This window comes from Macrotis lagotis, chromosome 7, assembly GCF_037893015.1.
Source record: "Macrotis lagotis isolate mMagLag1 chromosome 7, bilby.v1.9.chrom.fasta, whole genome shotgun sequence".
NCBI lineage: Eukaryota > Metazoa > Chordata > Mammalia > Peramelemorphia > Peramelidae > Macrotis > Macrotis lagotis.
The window spans coordinates 156,438,620-156,463,385 of NC_133664.1; the positions used below are offsets into that span (position 1 = coordinate 156,438,620).

General features: G+C 34.1%; 1 protein-coding gene across 1 annotated transcript in view; it reads left to right on the forward strand.

Annotated features, from left to right (window-relative positions):
- Positions 1-5,120: 5,120 nt before the first annotated feature.
- SLC26A5 (solute carrier family 26 member 5) overlaps positions 5,121-24,766 on the forward strand; it is a 48,495-nt gene continuing 28,849 nt past the window's right edge. Inside the window, exons 1-5 of the mRNA XM_074195295.1 lie at positions 5,121-5,293; positions 8,459-8,598; positions 16,903-17,013; positions 17,973-18,142; positions 18,998-19,162. Of these exons, the coding sequence (XP_074051396.1) occupies positions 5,121-5,293; positions 8,459-8,598; positions 16,903-17,013; positions 17,973-18,142; positions 18,998-19,162 (759 nt within the window). The remainder of the gene's footprint in view (positions 5,294-8,458; positions 8,599-16,902; positions 17,014-17,972; positions 18,143-18,997; positions 19,163-24,766) is intronic.

The following is a 24,766-nucleotide window of genomic DNA, read 5'->3' on the forward strand; positions in this document are numbered from 1 at the left end:
GTACCTGGGTTCAAATCCGACCCAGACACTTAATAATTACCAGTCATGTGGCCTTGGGCAAGCCATTTAACCCCGTTGCCTTGAAAAATCTAAAAAAAAAATTGTTAATCTCCTACCATATGCAAGGCTCTAAGTATACTACTAAGTTGGAACAGCACTCTCTACACTAAAATAAGATGCAGTGTTTCTGGTAGGAAAAGAGCATTATCACTTCCCAAAAGAATAGATTCATAGGAGTCTGCACATTCACTGAGCTTTGACAGAAGTTAGTATTTAAGAGGCAAAAGGAAGAAGTAATTTTGTTCTAAGAATGGAGTTAGGAATGTCAAATATCAAAAGTAAGTCGACTTGGTTATTACAGTATATGTAAAGGGGAATAATGCAAAACAAGTCTGAAAAGGTATATTGAAAGTCCTATTGTGAAAGTATTGAAATGCCAGGCTACAGTTTGTATTTTTCCCTTGAGCCAATAGGAAACTCCTGAAGATTTTTTGAGTAAGGGAATGATGGTAGTTGACTTATGTTATATAAGGGAAGAGGAGGTTATAGAAGTTATAGAGGGTTAAGTATATAGAGTTTAAGTGGAAGGAAAAAAAAGACGAGGTTTAGGAGGTTATTTGAATTTTCAATGAGAATGATACTGATGTATTGATTTAGAGTAGAAACTGAAATAGCACAGACAAAGGAATGGATTTCAGAGATAATGTGAAAAGGCAAAAAGACTTAGCAAGAATCGGCTATGGAAAATAAAGGTGAAGGAAGTCAAGGATGATTTCAAAATTATGTATGGATGACTGGAAAGAATATCAGTAGAATTTTATTGTTTGGTCATTTAATTGAGTCCAACTCTTGACAAAGAAACTGGGGTAGCTTTGCCATTTCCTTCTTCAGTTCATTTTACAGATAAGGAAAATGAGGGAAACATGCTCAGAGTTGTATAGCTAGTAAGTGTCAGAGGTCAGATTTGAACCCAGGAAGATGAGTCTTTCTGACTTCAGGACAGATACTCTATTGACTGCACATATTCAGAAGAATATATATTTCCCAATTATCCTTAAAATGAAAACTTCTTTACTAATTGAGCCATCAAATACAAGTGCAAAAGTGAGAATTTCAAGGCCTTGGTTTTTTCATTAGTAAAATAAGAGGAATTGGACTACATGATCTTTATGGATCTTCCCAACTTTAAGGTTCCATAATTCATCTCTCCTTTAAGGAGACTTTCTAAGCTCTCTCCTTTTAAGTTGTAGTATGAGTAGGAACAGCAGCAGCAGCAGCAGCAGCAGCAGCAGCAGCAGCAGCAGTAATAGCTAACAACTAACATTTACATAGTATTTACTATATATCAGGCATTGTGCTATGTATTTTACAATTATAATCACAACAACCCTGTGAGGTAGGTGCTGTTACTATCCCTATTTTACAGATGGAGAACTTAAGGTAAACAGAGGTGTCTTAGTCAGATTTGAACTCAGGTTTTCCTGAATTCAGGCCCTGTGCTCTATGCTCTGCACCACCCAGCTACCCCAATAAAAAAAGGTTAAACTTCTAAAATCTTTTGACTTCTCTGAAACATTTCGTGATGAAACTATTCTGCACCAATGTTCACTGTGTCTTATCGAGCTCAGACCAGAAATTTGGCTATCTCACAAAAGTCACAATCTCCTCTAAGTTAATTTTGTTTTAACCACCATGGTGATATATAATTGCAGTCAGCCTTCTGAAGGTCTATGATGAGTTAGATAACAGTCTTGTTATTCAATACCTCCAGTTCTTTAACTACTTTGCCACCCAGCCTAGTTGATTACAGGGTACTGATAGTCTTTGGTGCTTAATTATTAAATCACTGTTGTTGAGCATGAAAATTATTCATCAAGAACATTTCATTTATCTCTTTTTTCTGTCTGTCCTCCTCCTCAATGCCAATCATTGCATTATCCCACTTGACAAATCTCAGAAGGGAAAGAAAAAAAAATCTTCCACACACAGTACCCTAATACTACAAAAGATGTTAGTTCCTTATTCCTTCTTTCTTCATTTCCCTTCTGAATCTCTTCATAATACAGATTTTAATTCTTTCTTTAAGCCTACCTGGGTGAGGTGGGGAGGGATAAGAAATAGTATGTGATCTGAGATCTGAGTTCATCTGAGGCTTTACTTAATTTAAACTCTAGATCGAGCCTCTATTTGACTCAAGACTGAACTTGGTTCTCCCTCTTTCTTTTCAGCATGGTGAAGTGAAAAGTGTGCTGTACTTAGAGTCATTAGAGATCTAGGTTCAAATCCTGCCTCTAGAATTTATTAATTATGTGAGCATAGGCAAGTCACTTAATCCCAGCTTTCACATCTGCAAAATAAGGAAATAATACTTGTAGTCCTACTCCAGAATCAGTCCAAAGATCAAATGAGATAATGTAGGTCAAGCATTTTGTAAATGCTCTATTATTATTGTTGTTGTCACTGTCATTATTTGATCTCAGATGCCAAATTCTCAGTAGAAGCTTTTCCTCTACTCCCAACTACTAGCCTTTTCCCTCCCAAGCTACTCTGTATTTAACTAATTTGTGTTAATGTATTTTTTAGGGATTTTTTTTTTGCAAGGCATTGGGGTTAAGTGGCTTGCCCAAGGCCACACAGCTAGGTAATTATTAAGTGTCTGAGGTAGGATTTGAACTCAGGTACTCCTGACTCCAGGGCTGGTACTCTATCCACTGCACCACCTAGCTGCCCCTGTGTTAATGTATTTTGATTCTCTTTCTGTTTATTATATATAATATATATATATATATATTATCTCTCCTTGCTAATTTCTCTTTAGAATAGAGATTGTTTCATTCTTATATTTGGATACCAAATATATAATACCAGGCCTGGCACATAGTAGACACTTAATAAATGATTGATTTGACTCCAAATGTTATGCTGCAAGTTCTGATATGTTCCCTTAATCAAGAGACACTAGACATGGAAATATGTATAAATTTTGCATTCTCAAGAAATCAATCTCTAGAATTATCCCTTTATTCTCTTCCTCTTACAGACTCTCCACATTGATTATCCATTGAGTCCCTGTGGGATAAGAACTCAGAATTTCTTGCTCAGAAATTTATATTTTAATACCTCTCATATTAAATCGGGACAAATAATTTTTGACCTTCAAGGCCCCTTTGTTAACTGCACCTCCCCCAATTAATTTACCATTCTCATTATTCCTCAAATATTCCAATCAAGGGATCTCTTTATGTCTTACCTGTTCCTTCATATCTGTCCACATTTAGAATATATTCCCCTTTCATTTATATCAGTTCATTTCTTTCATCCCTTTCAAAACACTACTCAGAACCCAGTTATTCCAGGACATCCTCCTTGAGTAAACTCATATAACTTTACTAATCTTTCATTTAAATTTTTGTATAAGGGGCGGCTAGGTGGCATAGTGGATAAAGCACCGGCCCTGGAGTCAGGAGTACCTGGGTTCAAATCCGGTCTCAGACACTTAATAATTACCTAGCTGTGTGGCCTTGGGCAAGCCACTTAACCCCATTTGCCTTGCAAAAACCTAAAAAAAATTGTATAATTTTGTATAAATTTTATATAATTTTTGCTTGCTCATATGAGTCTTTCCCCATGTAAGTCTTTAATTTTCTTATGAATTTTCCTATCTTCTCAATTAGATTTTAACTTCCTTAAGTAAAGTAACTTTTTATGTAAGGGGACATGTTTACATGGTTTATTGGGGGGGGGGTACATAGCTCAAAAAACTATGGCCTGAAAGTATTATGAAGTCTAGATAAGGAAACTGAAGGAAGAGAGGAGAAAATTTGAACATATTATTAAAAGGATGATTTCAAAGCATTTTGGAAAAGAAGCACTAGGAACCATGGACAGGCAAACATAATCTCACTTGAGTGGAGAGTGAGAAGGGTTACTAGACTATCAATTAATCAGTAAGTATTAAGTGCCTTCTATGTGTCACTGTGATGGGTGTTGAGGATATAAAGACAAAAAAATGAAAGTTATTGTCTGTGAGGAAGCTATATTCTATTGGGGGAAATATAGTACAACCATATAGTTAGTTATATGCAAAATACATCCAAAAGAACAACAAGGTAACCTTGAGAAGAAAGTTATTAATAGTTAGGGATACAGATTTCTAATGAAGAAGGTGGCACTTGGGTTGAATCTATAAGGAAACCAGAGTTTCTAATTTGGAGAGTGAGGAGAAAGTGTATCTTAGGTGTGGGGGACAATCAGTGCAAAGTCAGAGAGATGACTGGAATGTGTGGATGGGATCAAGCTATATAATAAGATAAACTAAAAAAGGGGGGCGGCTAGGTGGCAGTGGATAAAGCACTGGCCTTGGAGTCAGTAGTACCTGGGTTCAAGTCTGGCCTCAGACATTTAATAATTACCTAGCTGTGTGGTCTTGGGCAAGCCGATTAACCCCATTTGCCTTGCAAAAAAACCTAAAAAAAAAAAAAAAAGAAAGAAACCAGGAGGGACGGGATTTCAGGGAAGCCTGGAGGGATTTGCATGAACTGATGCTGAGTGAGATGAGCAGAACCAGAAAAACACTGTATACTCTAACAGCAACATGGGGGTGATAATCAACCTTGAAGGACTCACTCATTCCATCAGTGCAACAGTCGGGAGCAATTTGGGGTGGTCTGCTAAGGAGAGTGCCATCTGTATCCACGTAAAGAGCCGTGGAATTTGAACAAAGTTCAAGGACTATTCCCTTTAATTTAGAAAAACACAGATATCTTATTGTCTGATCTTGTTACTTCTTAGACTTCTTGTCTCCTCTCTAAGGATATGATTTCTCTCTCATCACACCCAATTTGGATCAAGGTACAACATGGAAACAAAGTAAAGACTGACAGATTGTTTTCCTTTGGGGGGAGTGGAAGGAGGGAAGTAAGATGGGGGGGGATTGTGTAACTCAAATAATATCTTTAATAAAAATAAAACTTACTTTTAAAAAAAAAGAAAGGAGTGGTCCTAGATAACATCTTAGGGTACCTCCCAGTTTTTCTAAATATATTCACATACACTCAATCATCTAAATAATTTTTTTCCCTTCACAGTGACACACAAGCTAAGCTTGACTACTTCTAACAATGAATAACTTCCAGGATACTATGGATCACACACAAGAAAATGAAATTCTTATAGCAACCCAAACGTATTGTGTGGAGCGTCCCATCTATAGCTATCCAGCCCTACATGGAAAGCTTCACAAGAAGGACAAAGTTTCTGACCCTATTGGAGATAAGATAAAACGGGCTTTAAGGTACTATGTTTGCACATTGAGTATGGGACAAGAGTTAAGGTGTTTTGTATGGTCTGTAATTAAGCCTTTGTGAGATCCAAGCCTTGTGATCCAGAGAAGTTCTGTTTCTTGAGATAAAGACTAATAAATAGTGAAAACCATTTATGCCATTTCTGTTAGTGTGGGATATATGGGCATATAAATAATGGCATAGGGAAATATAAAAACATAGCTTGAGATCTTGAAGGGTCCAACCCTATCATTGTACATTTGAGGACACTAAAGTTGAGAAGAATTAAGTAACTCCTCTTAACAGATATCATCTTTAATAGAGACAGTGGCATTTAAGGCCCTTTATAACTTAGCTCCTGCCTGTCTTTCTGTCTTCTTCCTTCTTTACTTCCCATTATGTATTCTGTAATCCAGTGGCTTTGACCTCATTGTTGTTTCACTAAATAGATACTCCATCTCTTGATTCTGGGTATTTTCTCTAGCTGTCTAACATTCCTGGAATGCTATCCTTCCTCATCTCTGCCTACAGACTTCCTTAACTGTCCCAACTAATAATTTCTCCCCAGGAAGTCTCTCCCAAACCCTCTGAATTCTAATATTTTCGTTCTCAAATTTTTCCCATTTATTCCCTATGTAATTTGTTTGTATTTGGTTATTTTCTTGTCCCCTCCTTTAAATTGTGAACATCTTGAGGGTAAGGACTATCTTTTACCTCTTTTTGTATTCCTGGCACTTACCACAGTGATTTGGATATAGTAGGCTCTTAATAAATGTATATTTACTTACCTAAGTGACTAGTGATAGGGACTTGGCCTGTGGTTTCCATTGATATAGGCAATTTCCAGATGAGGAAACTTTTCTCTTCCAAATAGATCAGCATCTTTTGAGCAAATTATACTCTTAGAAAGTCACCTAGAGCACTGAAAGATTAGGTCCTAAAGGCATTATGTGGCAGATACAGAACTTGAATAATAATACTTAATATGACTATTTATCATAAGTGCTTACAACTTCTTGCCAGTGTCTAAGTTTGTAAACAACTGGCTCTGTACTTCCCAACTATCAAAGTAACTATCTACCTCTGCTCCCTTTCTTCCTGCTAAACTCTTTTTCTCATCCTTTGCCTAACTTTTTCACCTTCAGGTTTTATCAAAGAACCCAGAATAAAAGGACAACTGATTTTGTGAAGCACTTTACCTTGGTAATAATAAGCCTAAAGATGCTATCATACCCTTTAGCAAATTTTTTCTTTAAAAAAAAGAGCCTATTTACAAGATTCCACAAAATGTGACTGTATCTTCTCCTGGTTTGATTGATAATCAGTGTTTACATCTTCAGTTATAAACCATCAGAAATTAGGAATGAGTCAAGCAGGCAAAATTCAGGTTCTCTGAAGTATTATATTAGCTCCAAGACCTGCCTCAAATAGTACATGTTGGTACATTATTAGAAAAATAAACCCAAACAATACCAAGGAAAATAAACAAGCAAAAAAGAAATGGTTCACTGCCAAAATAATAATAAGTTCCAGTCTTTTACTGAAACCTTATTAAACTAAAATCCCAGTTTCTCAAGCCCCAAATTGGTTCCAATGGGATAACTACTATCTTATCTTCATGCTAAAAGACCTGACTGTTGTTGAGAAGTAAAAGACAAGACTCAGAAAAGTTAACTCCAATTCCATTCTCTTGCTGTTTTAATGGTCCTGTATCTCCAGGGCCCATTAGAGCATTCATTACCTCAAAAATTAGTACTGGAGTCTTGTTTGTATGATTGGCAAGGAATTTAATTTTAATTTTTTTCTTTTACATAGGAATACTTCATTAATAGCAATAAATAATGAATTCTCAAGGAGATAGTTTGTCCTAATACTTTTTAAGCATTTTTATTTTAATATTAAATATTTTTAAGTATTAAACTTAAAAACTAAACTTCTTTAAGAAAGAGAAAAGGATGTATAAAAATGATATAAATTTTGTATTTGTAATAAATATTAGTCTTAGTGAAAACATAAATAGCAGGTTTAACTAAAATTAGCACTGTTGAAGTGGGAGACTTAGGTTCTGCTTTGGAAGTAATGTTTTTAAAAGTTTTGGAGGAAGCAAAAAAAAGATTATGGAATGATAAAATATTTGTACAATGAATATGAATTAAAATCAAACATAGGGAAAGGTAATGAATTAAAAACATACAGCTTCTAGAGTTTTCTGACCCTTAAGCATCACAATCATGGGATCAGATATAAGATATTAAAAACATGAAAGAGAAACAGCTTAAAAATATACATTGGCTAGACACAATATAGCAAAAAAGGTGGAAATGGAGATAGACTTAATAACCGAATAATTTTGGATAAATCATTTTATCTTATTCGTAATATGGATATAATATGTTCCTATTGGAAGACAAATGCTAGATCAGATCATCTCTGGAGTACCTCCACAGCTCAGAGATCTATGATTCTAGGTTAGTGGTTTTTTTTCCAGAATACCTTTTATTTAGTTAATAGATACAGTTAACCACCAGAGGGCACACTGTACAAAACACAATTCACAGGACAATCAAAATATCATGCCTTTTCTACATAACAATAATGTCAGCACATCAACAAAATAGTACATGGATTTTAAGTCTTACGGTGGTCATGACAGATATAAACTGGTCCTCACACATTCTTTTGCTTTATTCTTTATAGGACCAATTATAATCCTGACTTAAATGGAGAAAGTCTGATACATGGTTCACAAATTCATTCTACCTAAGAAAATAGATTAGGTTTACCTGCTCTTACACCTTAACCAAGCTCTCTTAGTCTTGTGTCCTCATTTCATGTCACCTGTCTTTGAAATCCTTTTCCGGAAAAATACGCATCATGTTTTTCTTCAGCTTTGCTTTCTTAAATCTTGAGTTTGGTTTACTCTTGTGGTATATCTCATTAACTTCTAAATGAAACCTCCATTCTTTTGCAGAGTCAGCTACAGATCATTGATCAGAGTATTAACTCTAACAAAATAGTTCTAAAAGACAAATCTTTCAGTTCTCTGACTTGTTCAAGAGGGGAATGTCATATAGAATATAAATTTTGTGATTACTTTGTTAGAATAATTACAGAGCAGGAAATGTCTGTTGTTAGAAATTAGAAAATATATTAATTTGTCTTTTTCTCTTTTGCAGCTGTACTCCTAAAAAAATAAGGAATATTATCTATATGTTCTTGCCCATATGTAAATGGTTGCCAGCCTATAAACCAAGGGAATATGTCTTTGGGGACTTTGTCTCAGGTATAAGTACAGGGGTGTTACATCTTCCTCAAGGTTAGTAAAACTCAATCCATGTTTCTTCTACTATCTCAGTTTCTTTTAAAATATATTCCTTCTTTTTGATTTGTTCCATTAGATTTTATACTCATATATAAATCATATTTTATAACAGTCATGATTTTTTAACTACTCCTAAAAACTGTTTTGAATATTTCTTTGTTCTATGAAGATGGAACTTGGCATAGTGGATAGAGAGGTAGCCTCAGAATCTGGAATGAATGAATGAAAAGGTATTCATTAAACCCTTAATATACACAAAACTGAATACTTAGTATTGGGGATACAAATAAAAAAGCAAGGTCACTTCCACTTTCAATTAATTCACAGTCAATAAGTCAGATATGTCAGATGGAAAGGCCCAGTGTTTTTTACAATTCAGTGGCATGACAAATAGTAACATAACTTCTTTTGTGTGGTTTCCATTGATAAAACCATATCCATTTATGACAGTTAACAATTTGACAATACCAACAACTTTGGCAGTGAGACTTTATTTCCTGGGTCTTCAATAATCTTCAGTAGTTTGTTTTTCTGAGAAAGTAGGGATTGGGTACCTGCTGAGGAAGTTGGCAGGACTGTGTTGCCTATCTCATAAATGGATAGATGATAGATAGATAGATAGATAGATAGATAGATAGATAGATAGATAGAAACATTTACCCATGTGTGTTATATGTATATGCATATATGTGAGTATATATATATATATATATACTCACACACATATATGTATAAGTATACATGTGCTTACTTACATATACTGCCTTTGTGACCCTGGGCAAGTCACAGAACTACTCTCTATAGGATTATAGCTTGAAGAACAATATCATATCTACATTGTAAGAAAAAGTTTCCTCACTGAAGACTGCACATCCATATAGGCATGGGAGTTTGGAAAAAAACAAGCATGTTTGAAAGAAAAATATATATTCTAACTTCAGCTATATAATCTTTATATATAGCTGTTATATATAAAGACAATACTAATAGGAACAAAAATTATGTCAATAAGCCTGATAAAGTCAATATACATATTTTATTCCTTTTAATAATTGGCAAGAAATAGAAGTATGTGGTTGCATACAATCACTTACAATCACTTTGGGGTTTTGTCTTACATTTTCTTTCTTTTATTCTTGTTTATATATTTGAATACATGTAATAATCAATATAAATGAAATGGGATTTATTGTATTTAAAAAAAACCTAATTCTCACGAAGTTTCAGGAGAGTAGTAAATGGAGAAATGGTATATAATAATACTGATTCCATAGCTATGAAATTTGACAGGTGGACCGAGGTCTTACCCAGAGCCATTCCAGATCATTCAATTGAAGAAATACCTCATTTTACATAGCTGTTGAATATTTACTATATGTAGGGAGCTACCTTCTAGAGATCTTTGAAATTTTTTTTCTGACTTTCTAATGTAAAATATATTTTAAAATTTCAAGAAAACATTCCAAAAATCATATATACTATTAAGCAAACATTGTAATAGTATTTGTAAGGCCCTAAAGATTATTTAATAAGCTTATAAAAATATAACTGCATGAACAGTGAATAGAAAATGTTTTCAAGATTGCAGAAATAGAACTAAATTGTCATCTAATAGAATAATCTCAGTAGTTCAGATCAAGAGAAGAAATTGTAAAGTAGGTTTGAAAAAGAAAAGGTGTAATTTGAGAGGACTTGAGGATTCCAGTTGCACAAATAACAGAACACCCTAACAAGAAAGGAAAAGAGACTGGTGATACCAGGGATGAAAAGTAAGGTGTGTCTATCAAGATACTAATAGGGTGAGAGGATGCTAACAGAGGTGAAAATGGAAAGTGAGAATTCCAGAGTTAAAATACCCCAACCAGACAATTTCTACAGTATTTCTCAAAAGAAATGTTAGCCCTAAGAGCTACAAGAATGAATGACAAAAGACTGAAGCTTTTTCTACAAAGTGTATAGAATAGGTAGGATTATATAAAGCTATATAATATATGCGATGTTTGTCTTTTTACCTTAGCCAAATAATTGTTTCTTGGAAGAAAAGGCAGATGGACTTGAGGAATGACTCTCCACTCTTCAGATTATCAGGAAAAATAAGATATTCTTTCAAAAAAGAAAAACTTCAATATAATAGATGGAAGAAGAAGAGGAGAAAATAGCAGCTTACTATGATGGCTAAGGGAGATTTTTTTGCATTACAAAGAGCTCTGAACCTGGAATCAGGGAAACTGACTCTGCCATCTGTGTGATATGTTTCTTAACCTCTCTGGGTCTCAGTTTCCTCTTCTGTAAAATGAGAAGTTTTACTAGTTAACTACTAATGAATTTCTAGTTCTAATTTAGGATTCTAAGTACTTTGGAGCTAAGCAATAGATTTGAAATTTGTCATAAAGAAGAATGACCTGAATCCAAGAGAAAGCAGCTGCTTGTCTTCCAAGGAATGATGATGTGGATCTATCCATGGGTACTTTCAACCAACAGGTCACTGTAAAGGTCAGAGAAGAAGAGATTAATAGTGGTCATTCCTGACTCTATAACTAGGGCTACTGAGGATGCTGTCTGTAAAGATGACAATAATACAAGGATCCTGTTGTCTTCAGAAACATACCCAAGATTTGACAGCAAACAGTCAAGTCAAATGATTTCACATAGTGGCTACATCCAAAAATATGTCTCTTTCTTTTCCTTGTATCCCTCACCTGTCTGTCAGAAGGTAACATGCTTCCTCATAGCTCCTCTAGGGGCATAGTTGGTCATTTCATCAATCAGAGTTTCTAAGTCTTTAAATATGTTTTCCTTGTCCCTGAAATATTGTTCTCCAATTTTTTTTTACTTCACTGTGCATTTGTTCAAGAGAACCAGGATTCTCTGAAATCATGTATTTCACTATTTCCTCCAGTGTAATAATATATGATTATATTCATATAAATTGTACTGCAATTTGTTAGACCATTTCCCCAGCTGTCTAGGAAAATTTAAAACATTTCTTTATATTTGTTTATTTTTTCTTTTTTTTTCCTCCCTTTGATCCTCCCTCCATATTAGGAAAAGTTGTTTAGCTTTCAACTGTTTCCCTTTTGGTTTTAATCTTCCATTTATCCCTGCCCCTATTATCACTACTTGTTTTTCTGTATCATTTAATGAATTGCTATACCAAATTCTTTGTGTGTGGGTGTGTATATGTTTGTATGTGTGTGTTCACATAAGTATGAAATTCATATGATGCCCTTTCCCCCATTCCTTCCTCCTGTTTATATAGTCTTTTCACATCCCCGGTATATTCCTTTTTTATGCTCCCTCTCTTTCCCTTCTTCAAACCCTCAGAACATAACCAAAACTATCTCAATGTCTCTTTTTTTCTTAACTCCTTTAATATTCTTTGAATATACATTCAGGTTCTATAGGAATATATTTCTATTTCTCCTGTTACAATGTTGTCACTGCATTGTCATATTCCTCCTTCTTTCTTATCTGAGTCTAGGTTCAATTTCCTGGGTTTGTCTTCATTCATGTTTATATTCAGTGCTCCTTTGTCCAGTTTTGATGAGAGTAAGATTCATGTGATGCCCCATACCCCTTTTCCTATCTTCCATTTTTATAGGATTCTTCTCATGTACTCCAAGTTGTCTTTATCATTTCTTCCCAAGGGTATTCTTTTATTCTTACTTATACTTTCCTATATTAAGACTATCAAAATAGAATAAAACCATTCTTAATCCCTCTTTTTGTCTTGTTTAATAACTTTTGTGATTCTTAAAGTCTATAGGATTCTCAAGAGAATTCTCTTCTCCCTCTATGAGAATGTAAAAACTTCCATCATGTAGGCCCTGCCAGTAGAGCAAAAGTATCTAGCTTTCTAGGTTTCTCTGGGTGCTTGAGTTTGTATTTCAAAGTTCTTACGTAAGTCAGTATTTTTTTTAAATCAGGAAAGCTTGAAAGCCCTCTTTTTAAAATTAAAGTTTCATTTTTTTTTTCCTTCTAAGGTAAGTTAGGCTTGATTATTACTTTTTTAACTTTTGTCTTTTTGAATAGTGTATTCCAGGAGTCTCTTTTATATTAATAGCTATCTGATCTTGTAAGTTAATGATATCAATAGTGTGGATTCGGCCCAAAACATGTCCTATGGTACATACCAGTTTGAAATATAATTAAAAAATATTTAGCAAAATAAAATAAAAATACAATAAACATGGTTAATATTACATTTTAAAATTATGTCAATATATGGCTCACAGGGATCATTATGTACAGATTAGTGGCTTCCATTTCTCTTTTTTAGGTTTGGTTTTTTTTAGGTTTTTGCAAGGCAATGGGGTTAAGTAGCTTGCACAAGACCACACAGCTAGGTAATTATTAAGTGTCTGAGGCTGGATTTGAACTCAGGTACTCCTGACTCCAGGGCCAGTGCTCTATCCACTGTGCCACCTAGCTGCCCTACTTCCATTTCTCTTTGAGTTTTATACAAATTTGTATGATCCTGATGCTTGTTCCTCAGTACCTGAACTCATTCTTTCTGGTTGCTAGCCTTTTACTGGTTTTGGCAAGAAAATTTTTGAGAATTTTCATGGTGAGTTTTTTCCAGATATGACTGGTGGATTTTTTCTATTTTTGATTTTGTCATCTAGTCCTAATCCATATTGACAGTTTTTATTTATGATTTTTAAAAACAAAGTATGCAGGCTTTGTTTCTGGTACTGGTTTTCAGTTAGTCTAATAATTCTTAAGTTCCCTCTCCTTGATCTATTTTCCAGGTCAAGTACTTTTTATAGCATATATCCTATATTTTCTCTTATTTTTTTTCAATCTTTTTTTTCTGTATCCACATGAAGTCTTTGAGGTCCATTGGGTTCATTCTCATTTCTATGAAATTTATTACCTACCTAACAGTTTCATTTCCTACTCTGAACTTTTATTATCCTTCTTCCAGAGCTCTTAATTCTGTTATCTTCATTTCCTCTAGGTATTCTAGGTATGTAGTTCTTGACACTAAGTCGTCATTTTCTTTGAGTCTCAACCTGTAGTTGTGAAATTATTTTCTTTTTCTGGGTTTCTCTTTTGGTCAGTTCTTGACCTATAATATTTCTTCATAGCATTTGGCATCTGTTAACATATCTTTGTTAGGAGTTCCTAATTTTTCATTTTTGTCAGGGTCAGACTTGACTACCTGATGCACACAGGAATGGTAGGGTAGATAGATCCTGTTAGATTCTGCCTCCACTTTCCAGATTGCTGCTGCTGGCTTTCTTTTCCCCTCCTGTGTCTGGACTTAGGGTTCTGACATTGTCCCCATCAACTTTGTAACTAATTGCTTCTAGTCAGCATGCTACCATGAACTATTGTTTCTTCCTCACCCCGATGATATTTTCTCAATAAATTCCCAGGGTTTCTGTGGTCATTGAATTGCTACAGTCTACTATTCCCCCCACAAGGCTTTCCTAAAAATCAGGGTATTTTGCTTTTGGGATCCTTTGTCATGACACCACTGTGGTCTTCTGTCCTACAGCGTTTTTCTCCTTTAGACTCTATAGAAGAATAAAAGCCTCCAGGTTTTTTTTATTCCTGGCTTCTCTGCCAAGACTCTTCTTCAGTGTCCATGGCTTCTAGTAATTTTTTTCTGTTCAATCTTGGACTAGATAAAGAAACAAATTGAAGCTCTCTCTTCATAATTGTTGGTTAGTGTTCAGTCTGTTTTTAGATTGTTGATGAAGAAAAATAGGAGAATTGGGCTGCTCTGCCCCTTTCACATGACCATCTCTACCAGAAGCCTTGAGAAATTTCAAAAGTTCATAAAAAGAATAAGTTGAATTTCACAGCATAAAATTCCACAAAAGAAATCAGCTTTAGAGAAGTGGGAAACTCTCAAGAATAAAATGTTGAATCCAAAGAATCCAAGACAGAACTGTCTAAAGAGATTAATGTGACTGCACCTAATTTTAAAAAGTCATCAACAGAAAATGGAAGCAAAGGAAAATAACTTAGGATGAATACAAATGTATTCAGACTATCCAGAGGAGGATAACAAATATGTGGAATAGTCCTGGAAATATATTGTCAGCAGTGTTAGAACCCAGAATAAACAGAAACTGATGAGGCATGCTAAAGACAAGAAAGGAGATGGGGTTTTTTAAAGTTATATTGGAGGAAAAGAGGGTAAAAAGATGGTATAGATAATGTAATAAAAGTATAATTGCTCAACTCTTAACTTTTTTCTTTGCCAATGAGAATTCCTTTCAATTTCAAACAGCAGAACAAAAATTAATAAGAGGAAATTGAAACCCATGATAAATGGAAAAATGCAGAACATGCCTTCCTTGGTGAATTCAAGGCATTATGCTAAGATAAACTACATATCAGAGTAACAAAAATCGTGGTAGGTGTGATTGCTGAGCTGAGGAGAATAGTAGATGTTCAGAGCACTAGAAGAAGGCATATATTCCATAAAAAAAGAAAAAGAAAAGAAAAGTATGAGTAGATTGGAGTCTGCAAACTAAATTAGTGAGCTCGACTTTGATCCTGGAAAAGTTATTATTAAAGTTGTTCATGATGAATCTCTAAAAAAAGGTTAGAGTTGTAACAAGAGCCAGGCCACTTAAGAGTAAGTCAATTGTTTCAAACTAGCTTTATTTCCTTTTTTGACACATAGTTGATCTTAGGAATGCTATAGATACAGTTTGCTTAAATTTTATAAAACATTTGTCTGTCTCTTATGCCATTCTTGTGGACAAAATGGAAGAGTATGGGCTAGGAAATAATATAGCGAGGTTGAACTAGAACTAGCTACATAGATTCAATATCAGCTCAATGTTAATTTGAAAAGAAGTCTCTTGAAATATTCCAAAGATATGTACTTGGCGCAGTGTCATACACTATTTTTTTAATCACTGACTTGCAGAAAAACACAAATAACTTGCTTATTGAATTTGAAGGTATTATAAATTTAGGAAACATTGATAACATATAAAATTCCTGACAGGCTAAAATATTGGATAGAATTTAAAATGAAATTTAATAGGAACAAATTTAAAGTCTTATGTTTGGGTTAAAAAAATCAAATGCACAAGGTAGGGGTAGGCTTGAACACACAAACACACACACACACACACACACACACACACACACACACACAAAGTTTTAATGTGATCTTAGGATGCATTTGAAGTTGACTAGAGGATTGATAGTATTGCTGTCTTCTACTCTGATCAAACCACATCTGATATGTGATGTTCAATTAAAACTGCCACATTTTATCAAGGATATTAATGATCTAGAGACTATCCAGAGGATAAGCAACATATCAAAAGACCTTGAGATCATTTGCTTTGAAGATCATTTGAATCAATTAGTGATATTTAGCCAGGAAAAATAATGGATAAAAATTATAAAGAAAGAGACTTGAACCTAATGTAACTTTTTTTTAAGTTTTTGCAAGGCAGTGGGGTTAAGTGGCTTGCCCAAGGCCATATGGCTAGGTAATTATTAAGTGTCTGAGACAGAATCTGAACTCAGGTACTCCTGACTCCAGGGCGGGTGTTCTATCCACTGCGCCACCTAGCCGCCTCTTAATATAACTTTTTTAGTAACAATTGGATCTATCCTAAAGTACTGTAGGGTGTCTTTGGAAATAGCTTCCTCTCACTTAGAGATAAGCAAATGCTATATGACCAATTACATGATATAAAAAATATCAATCAGATTATCCTTCTCCGTGTGTGTTGGTTTCTCAAGTGTTAATTGTGACATAATGTATATGAATTCCAACATTAATAAAAACACAGGAACAAAGTGTTCTTGTATGGGAATATGGCAGGGAGGAAGTTATATTTTATTTCCTTAAAATTTTTTCTTCTTGAGAACTAATATCTTTTGGTATTTCACAGAACAGTAGCCTAATTATTTTAATCATCTTGATGGCTCTCTTCAAGGGCCTAAATTGTAGCACATGTACATGGGGAACTCACTTTACAAAATGGATTTGTTCCTCAAAAGTTGTGTTTAATTTTTTTTAAGTTGAATAAATAAAAAGGACTATGGGACCTCATTATTCAAAAGAATATTATAATAACTTCTTTTTAAAAAATAACCATATCCTAAAATTTTTTTTCATTTTCTTAATTGTTCATATAGAGATTTTTTTTAAACAGGATACTCAGACTGTTTAGATTTTTAAGACTTGGATTTCTGTTTATTTAAGAGTACAATGATTTCATTGAGGATTTTAAAAAAACCTTCAAATGTGAATGCATTCACTATCTTTTATGGCTATTTCTTTTCTTTCTTTCTTTTTTTTCTATCCCCTAGGTTTAGCTTTTGCAATGTTGGCAGCTGTACCTCCTGTATTTGGCCTGTATTCTTCATTTTATCCTGTTATCCTGTATTGTTTTTTTGGCACTTCCAGGCATGTCTCCATAGGTAAAAGTTTACATTTGATCATTGAAAAATTTTATTTTCTATTTTATAAGCACTGTGAAATAATAATATATAATAATAGAGGTAAACAATTAAAAATTGGCAATAATCTTATTGATGTCAGTTTTAATTGTATGCCTCTATTATTAGATACTCAATAAAGCTCAGCATAGTACTTTTTGGGGGGAACTTTCAAATGGTCTCAAAATTCAACCAAGTATTTTCACTATCTTTAAAAAATTCAGAGTCAATTTCAACATGTAGAAGGTCAATTTGTTGAAATATATAAAATAAAAATTTAATTTCATAATACAAAGATTTTGTACATATAGATTTAAAAATTAAAACCATAGTGATAAATAATAGCTCCTAATTATTATAAAAGTGTAAAGTCACCAGGAAAAGATTAGATAAGGTCCCTGTCAAATTTAGGATTCTATCTATTCTATTTCTGTTATAGGCCTTGTGTGAATCAGTCAGTAAACATTTATTAAATACATACTATGTTCATATATGGAAATAAATGTATGTATCTATATACACATCTATGTATATACACACACACACACATATATTCTTTCCAATTTATTTAAGATTAAGCCTAGATAGGAAGGGTTTTCAGAACAATGTATACTACTACCCCACCTTTTTCCTTTCTTTCTTTGTCTATCTCTGTGGATCTCTCTCTCTCTCTCTCTCTCTCTCTCTCTCTCTCTCTCTCTCTCTCACACATACACACACACACACACACACGCACATACATAGAATTTTTTAAATATAAGGCTAGTGGTTAAAATAATAATAATAAATAATAAAAGTAGCTACATAACATAAAAAGATGTTTCTTGACAGCAACAAAACAATATCTTTTACCTAAAAGTAAATGAAATTAGAATTGAAAAACATTTCCTTGGATTCAAAGAAAGTTAATTTATATTAACCCCTGAATGTCATTATTTTAGGGCCCTTTGCTGTGATTAGCCTGATGATTGGTGGAGTGGCTGTCCGATTAGTTCCTGATGACATGTATGTTGGTGGAGGAGGTGCTAATTCAACCAACAGTACAGAAGAAAGAGATGCTATGAGAGTAAAAGTTGCAATGTCAGTAACTTTGCTTTCAGGAATAATTCAGGTAAAATTCTCATTGATGGAACAATTGGTTTGAATTTTAAATATCAATTTGTTCAGTTCTGATTATACTAGAGGCAAAGTCTGTCAGCACATAACATACCTATTCATTCAATAAATATTAATCAACATATTCAGAGCCTCTGCCACATAGTGGCCTTTTGATCTTTGGTGAGTTGCTTAGTTTCTCAGTTCCTCTAAGTAGTTCTCTTAGACTTTGTTTTAAACAGTTATCTTTATGCATTAGTAGAAAAACAGTCCTCACTAGTCCCCTACACCAATGAAATCTCAGATCCAGACAAAGAAAGATCTCCTTTTGATCATACTAATCTTGCCCCAAAGCAACTTACAGTCTGATGCAAAGGATAGTTGCACATAAAGAACTGGTCCTAGGTAATACTTAAAAGGGAATGTATCATACATACACACACACACACACACACAGACACTCAGACATAATCTGGCACAAATTGCACTACCAGTAAGTAACTTCAGTAACTGCTCTACAGCAGATAGAATTTCATCATGTTCTCCAGGAGAGGTAGTAGGAAACTGAATGATTGAGCTCAATGATTGATCCTTGGACATCCAATCAGAAGACCTGAGTTTGAGTTTTGGCTCTGTCTAACTGGAAACAAAGCATATAATCTTAGAATAAGTTTTAATATCCTTATTTTCTCACAGAGTTGTTATCAGAATGAAAGGAGTTAATATCTGCCAAGTGCTTTGTAACCATAAAATGTCTCAGACTTAGCTATATTTCTGTGTATGTATATATAAGAATGTGATTCATTATTGTTAATATTTTTAAATGTCTGATCTGTTCAATGATATTCTTCTCTTTGTCATTAAAAATTAGTTTTGCTTAGGTGTCCTGAGATTTGGATTTGTGGCCATCTACCTAACTGAGCCCTTGGTCCGTGGTTTCACAACTGCAGCAGCGGTACATGTCTTCACTTCCATGTTAAAATATCTCTTTGGAGTGAAGACAAAACGACACAGTGGACCCTTTTCTGTTGTCTATGTAAGTATGCTGCTTCAATTCTTCTCAGCCCTCATATTTCCTCCTCTTTTATTTCTAAGAGTTTTTACAATCAGGAAAATATCCTACTAAAGCTTTTCTGTGAAAAGCACAGTAAGAAAAAATATATCTTTAAAATTCCATGGAAGGATGTATATAGTATTTAGCTTGATGGCACATCTTCTGTCTGACTGTCCAAATACACAGACCAAAATTATAAGATTTGTTGACACAAAATGTTTCTTTTTATGAACTATAAGTTAAAATGTGCAGCTGTTCAATAGTCTACTTTGAATAAATGAGAGTCATTAAAGCTGTTCTTTGGCCTTTATTACTGAAATTGTTGCTAGACATTTACTTTCAACTTGGTTGACAGGATTTTTAAAATATGTACTACTGTGTGTAGAGTATGAGATTTTGTGGGCAGTGATAAAAAAAATGGGTCTCACCCTCAAAGAATTTACACAAACATAAAAATGTGTATAATTTTTGTATAATACAGATAACTGATAAAAGAAATATGTACATACATATATATACATATAGCAAAACCAAATAGTTACATATATACTTTTCACAAATAGCAATGCATCAAACACAAGTCACATTTTCTATACCTATCTTGCATCAAGTGAGAGGTTGGATTAGATCAGAAGTGACAAAATTTGTTGACCCACAAAAAAAAATCCCAAGTGTAGCCCAAACAGATTAAAGTGTTATTGGGAAAGGTACAGCAAAAATGAATTAAAAAGGGACAGCTAGATGGTGGAGTGGATAGAATACCAGCCTTGGAGTCAGGAGGTCTGAGTTCAAATATGGCCTAGGACACTTAATAATTACCTAGCAAGTCATTTAACCCCATTGCCTTGCAAAAAATCAATAAAAAATGAAATTCAATGATGGTAATATTCATTTATGGTTTTCTAAGGGCATGTGAAGTCCACAGGGCTCACCTTCCATTTGAATTTGACTGCCACTGGTTTAGCTGCCTCTAAGGTTCCTACTCTTAAGATTCTGTTACCTATAGCTAATTGCAGGAATGTAAGAGCAATCTGAAGAGAACACTCAAGGAGTGTATAGTCTAATAGAGGAGACAACATGCAAATATAAAAGTACATGGAGAGGATCTGGCAACTTCTGATATTAACTAATTACTTTTGCTTAAGAAATACAAATATTGAGGGGCAGCTAGGTGGCGTAGTGGATAAAGCACCCGCCTTGGAGTCAGGAGTACCTGGGTTCAAATCCGGTCTCAGGCACTTAATAATTACCTAGCTGTGTGGCCTTGGGCAAGCCACTTAACCCCATTTGCCTTGCAAAAAAAAAAACCTAAAAAAAAAAAAGGAAAAAGAAATACAAATATTGAGTAAAAATCTAGTTGATTCCATCCAGTTAGCTTTCTGATGTTTGATTACATTATGAAAATTCATCCTACATTCACCTGTTTATATAAATCAAAGCAACTTAAACTTTTTTTAGTTGTATATACATATTGTAATAACATTTGTTGTAATAAATATATACAGACTTGGTAAACAACTGATGGTATAAAAGAACAAAACAACAAGATTTAATAAAATTTAATGAATATATACCTACAGTAAATAACATTTGGATCTTAGTTAATAACCCCAAAATTATTTTCAGATATGCTTATGAAAACAATGAATTTTATATTTCTTGTTTCATTCTATTTTTCTTCCCCAGGCTAGAATTTATGACAGATAAAGGCAGAGGACCTGATGGATTTTTTTAAAATGCCCTGAATAATTTTTCTTGTTGTTTGTCAGTTGTATCTGACTCTTTGTGACTCCATTTAGGGTTTGATTAGGAAAAAAAACTACTAAATGGTGAATTCAGTCCTTAATTTTCTAGATGAAGATAAGCTGTTACTTGATATTTGCCAGATATTTCCTTAATATCAGGTTTGTTATTCAGATTATTAAATCAAATCTTTTAATATGCTGAAATGTTCAGTTGTATATAAACAAGACATATGATAAAACATAATGCTGAATCAACTTTTCTTTGGTCTTAATCTGTGTTTTTCTAACTTTGGAAGCAGTCCTAAGTTTTTCAGGTCTCTAGGATAACTTTACTCGCAGTAATAATTTATTGAACCCTAATTATCTGATGAAATGTGTTTTTTAACTAATAACTGTCAGATGGGAAGATCAGATTTTATTTAAAAAGTATAGAAGGATTTTAAATGTGATGGTACTCAGAAGATGTTTACATCCTGAGGAATAAGCAGCCCATTACAAAGACTATACAGGACTAACTACTCTTCTGCTTTTAGGAAAATAATTAACGAGGCCTCATTATCATGTCAGCTCCCAGCATCAATTTATTTACTAGCAACATTTTAAATTCATTACCATCCATATCCCCAATATATTTTTCACTTTTTTTTTCCTGAATGGAATATAAATTAGATGAAAGTCTACTTGTGAATTTGTTTTGCCATGCTTATCTCCCAGGAAACTGGGAGAGCCTCGTCTCCTAAGATTTAATTTAAAAGAAAATTTTCATTTCTAAATATGTATGTATTATTAATTTATAATCTTTAATGCTCAATGGGGCTTGTTTATTTAGTAGCCTCAGAGATTTCTAAGACCTAAAAATGCAACATTTAAAAGAATTTAATTTAAACAATGAATAATTGAACGAGGATATACAGGATATCTTATTTGAAGCCAACTAATTTCAGACTGGATCTCCATTCTAGAACCTCAAAATAAAAAGTTAGAGACTCAGTCATCATCCAGTTTCTTCATCATTATGATGTTAAATATTTATGCTATTTCTAACTTTTAGATGTTTGAAAAATGCTGATTAAATATTCAATTTTTATCCAAAATTTTTTATACAAATAGTCATAACCTTGGACTTTTATTAGATGAATAAATAAGTTATTCTATTTTGTTTAATCTAAGATCTCTCATTTTTTATTTTTATTTGTTATTTTTTACTTTTATTTTTTAAATAGAGGATCTCATAATAAACTCCCAGTTTGTTTCAGAAGACTAAACTACAATCCTAGAACTTATTGGAGAATTTCCCCTCTCACTTCAGACAGTTGTTAACTTTTGATACTATACATAGTCACTCTTAAATTTCAGTATATTCATCTGTTAAATGAGGAAGTTAGAACTACTAACTTAAGACTCCTTCCAGTACAAGTTTTAAGGACTTAAAAGTCTTGAATCATCTCTCCTAGGCTGGATTTCTCTTTTCTCTAGATTAGTTTTGGGATATTCTGGGTTTCAGAAAAAACTCATTGCCACATTCAGGAGTGCCAGAGATATGAAGAATAAGAGACTATTGCAAACATACCTGAGATAGAGGATCAAGGAGGTATTTGAGTGGTCCTTCTCATCCTCTATATTCTCCATTAAGGAGTAGTCACATGATAAATCACTCTGGCATTCCTGGAAAGACCAATAACAGTCTCAACCCAATCCTCCTGGCTTACTGTTTGGGTTTTGATGTCTTAGAAAGAGTGTAAATAGCAATTATTTTTGTTGTTCTGAGTGTTCCCTTTCCAGATGTGATGATAAATTGAGCCATATTTTGTCTCAAATCTTAGTTGAGTCCTTAGTCATTGAATAGGCATGACCTCAGACAAACTGAGACCTGATAAAGACCTTAATTTGGAAGACCAAGTGTCACCCACTTCATGTTGGGCCATCACCAGTCAAATTGACCTTTGTCTTGCCATTGGACTCCAGTGACTCGCAGAGATTGAGGCTGATGAGCTGCTCTGCCCTACTCATAATCCAGTTCTCTCAAAAAGTCAAGATAACAGGGGTGGCTAGGTGGCGCAGTGGATAAAGCACCGGGGACCCCTGGAGTCAGGAGTACCTGGGTTCAAATCCCTCATGATGTCATTGCATCTCTTTGAGAATGAAGGATGAATAACAACAACAACAAAGGAATTCATGAGCAGAAAATATGACTTCTTTGACTTCATAGGGAAAAAAAATCTAAGGAACATTTTTTTAAAGGTTTTTGCAAGGCAAATGGGGTTAAGTGGCTTGCCCAAGGCCACACAGCTAGGCAATTATTAAGTGTCTGAGACCAGATTTGAACCCAGGTACTCCTGACTCCAGGGCCGGTGCTTTGTCCACTGCGCCACCTAGCCACCCCGAGGAACATTCTTAAACCACAGCTTTCATAATTTTATTCTCCTGCTCAGAATCCTTCAGTTGCCTATAGAATGAAGTCCAAATTCCCCTATAGTTTGACTCTATCTTCTTTTCCAAGTTTAAATTAAATTACTCTCTTTCAGGAGCATCCCCATCTCTGACAGCTGAGTAGGCTAGACCAGTCATATTTCTAACCCTCTTCAGGAAACATTCTTGCTTTTAACACATATGTATGTATACATTCTTTTTCCCTGGAATGTCCTTCATCAATCCTTCAAGGTCCTGCTCAAGTAGCACCTTACCTTGAAGATTTCATTGTACCACTCCAGGAAAGAAGCAGGTTCTCCTTTTGACCTCCTTCATCACTACTCTGAGTCACTCTCTGGCACTTAGCCTTACTGACTTTGTATTGTTAGCAGTCTATTCATACAAATTTCTTCTCTAGCTAACCAGATTAGAAACTCCCTGAAGAGTTGTATCCCTCATAGCCCTTCTTTGAAGTTAAACAAATGGAAGGGTCTAATGAAATTTTTAGTGATTGAATGGCCCTGAATAAAGCTATAGAAACCATTGTTCTATGCAACTATGATCTCATCCAGTTACTGCTGATGTACCTTATTCTTGAATTTAAAAAAGAAATCCTTTCATAAAGCTTTCACATTTTGACTCTAGTTTTACAGATAATAGTTTCTAACAACATTTATTCACCTCTCAGAAGGGTGCTACTGATAGCTGGGGATACTGCTGTCAAGTCCTGGGGAAAAAACTATGAGTTGAGTAATAAATATCTTTAATTGAGATCACAGGGTGGCAAACCTGTCTCCATGGAGGATATCCCATAAGTGCAGAATACAGTGTATTTCCCAACTCCAAGAACCAGACAAGAATTTTATGCCTTTAGAAGGAGAGGGAGGCACTAGTATGAGATCATTTGAGAATTAAATATTTCTCTTTTATATTTAATAACTAATTATTATATGAGGACTAAAATGTTTTTCCCTTTTTTTACTTTCTCATCCAGAAACCAAGTGTGGGAAATCTTTCTTAGACATTTACCCAGGCCAAATACTAATCATACAGCAAAAGAAATTCTAACTTTGGTCTAATGGATACATTCCTGCTCCTTGATTTTGCTCAGACAGGTCTGGAGAAAGGTTGACTCTCCCTGTTATCAAGATATGTGATATGGAAATCGATGTCTCTTTGACCAAGATGTGAATAACCTAAGTCACATGCTCTGAGACCTTCATTTTAATATAGCCTACACCTCTCATTGTGTTAACCAAGTTGATTGCCATCCCTCAGAAACTCCTCTTTGAATGGCATAATAAACTGTGATCCCTCCACCATTAGGGTTCTTTGGTCTAAGAGAGATAGCCAAGTGACCATCCTTTTATTGATAACCTTTTGATCTTATTAATAAAATGACTAAATTACTCAAACTACATCACAGCAGCAA